Source organism: Saccostrea cucullata, unplaced genomic scaffold (assembly GCF_032062105.1).
Source record: "Saccostrea cucullata isolate Sc308-1 unplaced genomic scaffold, CSIRO_AGI_Scuc_v1 ctg3886, whole genome shotgun sequence".
NCBI lineage: Eukaryota > Metazoa > Mollusca > Bivalvia > Ostreida > Ostreidae > Saccostrea > Saccostrea cuccullata.
Window position 1 is genome coordinate 30,031 of NW_026939963.1, and position 3,409 is coordinate 33,439.

The window sequence follows — 3,409 nt, forward strand, 5'->3', positions numbered from 1 at the left end:
TAGAAGGGTTTGGAAAACTAATTTGTAGATGTGTTTAAGTCTTCGTACTCATTACCAAATGGATTTTGAGCTGTGATCTACATGTACCTACCATTTCTATGATACTGAGTATACACAGCATTTCATATCATAGCTTAAAACCAAAAGCTTCTCTCCTGCTGGATGAAGTACAACGTTATAAGGTTTAGTCATGTCTGCCGCATCAATGTTTCTGCTCTCACTTTTATCGTGTTTAAACTGTTTAAGTTTGGTTGACCAATTACACACCAAAATATTATCTTGCAAGTCAAAGGAAACTCCTCGAAAATCTGTATTCTTAGTACTTTTAAAAATTTCTTTGTTATTCTGTTCCACAGCCACTACTGTATAATCTTTTATAAAACAATGTGAATCTGAAATCAATGACGAAGACACAAAGGGTACATCTCCACTAGGTTCATATGATGAACTATGGATGACACAAAAGTCCAAAGAACATATCATTCTTTTGGAACTATTGGCAGCAAACGCTGTTCTTGGCCCTCGAGAAATTGCCAGCATGGGTTCTTTCAGTTGAATGGTTCTCAGCTTTGTGAATGTTATAGTTTCTGCAACATCAATTCGATAATGATTGATAAAGTTTTCGAACGAAACATAAATTTCATTCAAGCTTAAACCGGAGTGGCAGAGATCATGCGGTCTATCTTGACACCTGTCAGTGTGAATACATTCTCCTGTGGCCTTACTGATGTCATAGATCTTCAATGAAGGTGGGTTGGTCAGAGATAATATGATCTTTGTATCGTGTATAAACAAACCATAATAAACTCTTTCTGAGAAACCGGTAATCTGTGATATTTTCTTAAAGATGACATTCATCCAGTCCTTTTGAGACATGGTTAGTCTTCTTTTCAAAATATCATCTTTGTCAGGAGCATCTACTAAAATTCTCTCCAATGCTGTAGATTGTAGTCTAGACAATACTACGTCTTCAAACTCTTTTGCATTGGACATTTGGCTGAAAAAGTCCGAGTTGTTTTGCTTGTAATCTTCAGAGAAAGTCCAGATATCTAAGGACTTTAAACGAGTGATGTGGTCAGTTATCTGGTTTTGTAATTTATAATTTGTAACAAACAATTGTTTAGAAGACCCACTCTTCAACACTGATTGTAACATGATTCTTGCTTCATGTACTGTAGTGGAAAACCGTCTCAACTCCTCAGAAGCAGTTTCGATATTTCCAACGGAGTCTGCATGATTCTGTTCAAAGCGTTTAAGCCACATGGCATGTGCATTGTCCAATAATGATTTGATTTCTTGAACTTTTTCTTCAGTGACCATAGAGATTTCTTGCTTCCTGGTATGAAGTTTAGATACTTTATTCAGGTTTTCTGATAGAATATCGTTAACGGTTTTCTCCAAACCGATATATCTTAAAGCAGTCTTTTGAATGCTATCTCGGTCAATCTCATGAGCTATATCTTCAAGTGTGCCTACATTCTTGCACAATTTATGCTGTTTGACAAGGCAAACACTACAGCATAGCTTTTGATGGTTGTGGCAAAACACATCAAGTATTTTCCCTACATGTAACAGACATGACTCTTCTATCTCAATTTCACTGTTCACCTCCTTGATGCTGGAAAGATTTACAATTTTATGATTTTGCAGGCTTGGTATAGCTCTGTGCAATGATTTGCAATCTTCGCAAATGGCTTCCATACAAGATTTGCACCAGTGGTTTGCAAGTACAGTTTTCTCCAGTCGTTTGCAAAACATGCAGTTTTTATTTTCATCTAGCTCGGGATCTACAGATATAGATAAAAGAAGTTTATTCTGTGGTAGTTCTGATGCCCAATCTTCACTTGAAATGTCAATCCGCGGAGCCTCGATACATCTACGACACACTGGACACTCGATCGATTTTAATGTTTCATTATCCTTATGTGTCACCGTACTTGAAATGTATGTCTGAATACACGCCTCACAAAATGTGTGATAACATGGTAGATATCTCGGATTTCTCACCTTCTCTAGACATACTGGACAATGACATTCATCACTCTCAGGGTTATTGACAGGGGTTTTGTCTTTTGACTCAGCCATTTAACACACTGAATTCCTGAAGTCCCAGTGGCAGTGTAACTTTCGGTTTAAATTCCCTTTACTATGGCTCACCAATAGCATGAAAACTTTTTATCCTCCTATCATACACTACAGGGGCTTGTCTCTGGATTGTGTAAAATAAATTATAACAAGCAAATTCAAAGAATTGGGATCTCCTACTTTCAATGTCTTAGTGAATGTGTTGCCATTATTTCCCCCCGCTGAAAGTGGGTGATGTTAATTGTGGTCTGTCCGTCCGTCCGTCCGTCTAGCTGTTACAGTAGTTCTATCTTTCTGTAACAATTTTGTCCCTAAGCATTTGAGCTTCTGCAATGAAATTTTACACAAGAACTCCCTCATGTCCCTATTGCCAGAGGAAGAACCCTACTGAAATTGAGGTCAAAGGCCAAGGTCATCAATTTAGAATTCCGTGTTTTTAAAAAAAACTGTAAGAACACCCTATTGCCCGAAGAAGAATCCTATTGAAATTGAGGTCAAAAGGTCAAAGGCGAAGGTCATAAATTTAAAAATTTGGTCTGTTTTAACACTTTCGTTTCCGCGCAATATCTCAAGAAGCATTTGAGCTTTTGCAATGACATTTTGTACCACAACTTACAGTTGTCATGTTGTAAATTACTGCCGGTGTAAAGACGAATAATGACCCCCATCGAATAATGACCGGGGGGTCATTTTTCAACGACAAAAAATGACCCCCACCCGTAGAAAAAATTCATTTTTTGTAGAAAAAGGGTCCTAGGGGGTCATTATTTTATATGTTAGTCCTATAAAATAATGACCCCCATTGAAAAATGACCCCCTTTAAAGTGATACAAAATATACACTCTTTGATATCTTTTTTACAGCGAAACTAATTTTTACATTTTCTGTAACCAGAAAAATACAAAAAGTCGTATGAAATGATTAAGAGTTTACGTAGTCTTTCAATGCTAAAATTGTGTTTGAAAAGAGATTCTTTAATTGTCAAGTAAATATTTCTTTTTAATATTCCTCCTTATAGAGTTTGCTTAAAGAATGATATTCCACTTGTTTTTAGAAATCAAACCATGCAAAAATCAGGTTTAAATACTCTTTAATGGGAAAAATTAAATTTTCCGTAATTTCAACTTTTAGTTTGTTTAAGTTTGGCAAATCCTATTTGACAATGAAAGAGGAGGAAATTTTTATCCCCCCCCCAAAAAAAAACATTACGCTAAATCAAAACAAAAAAAATAATAAATGAAAAGCAAAAATATAAATAAAACTCTATACCTTTTAATAATTCTGAAAGAGGCTCTAGATAAAATATTGAAATGAAGTTAAGCCT

The 3,409-nt window shown here is 35.7% G+C and overlaps 1 protein-coding gene across 1 annotated transcript; it reads right to left on the reverse strand.

Annotated features, from left to right (window-relative positions):
* LOC134254348 (uncharacterized) lies at positions 1–2,142 on the reverse strand. Its single transcript, XM_062736874.1, has 2 exons — positions 2,008–2,142; positions 1–1,787 (listed from the first exon to the last, which is right to left on the reverse strand). Exons 1-2 carry the CDS (start codon positions 2,033–2,035, stop codon positions 97–99), a joined length of 1,719 nt encoding a protein of 572 aa, XP_062592858.1. The 5' UTR covers positions 2,036–2,142; the 3' UTR covers positions 1–96.
* Positions 2,143–3,409: the final 1,267 nt, after the last annotated feature.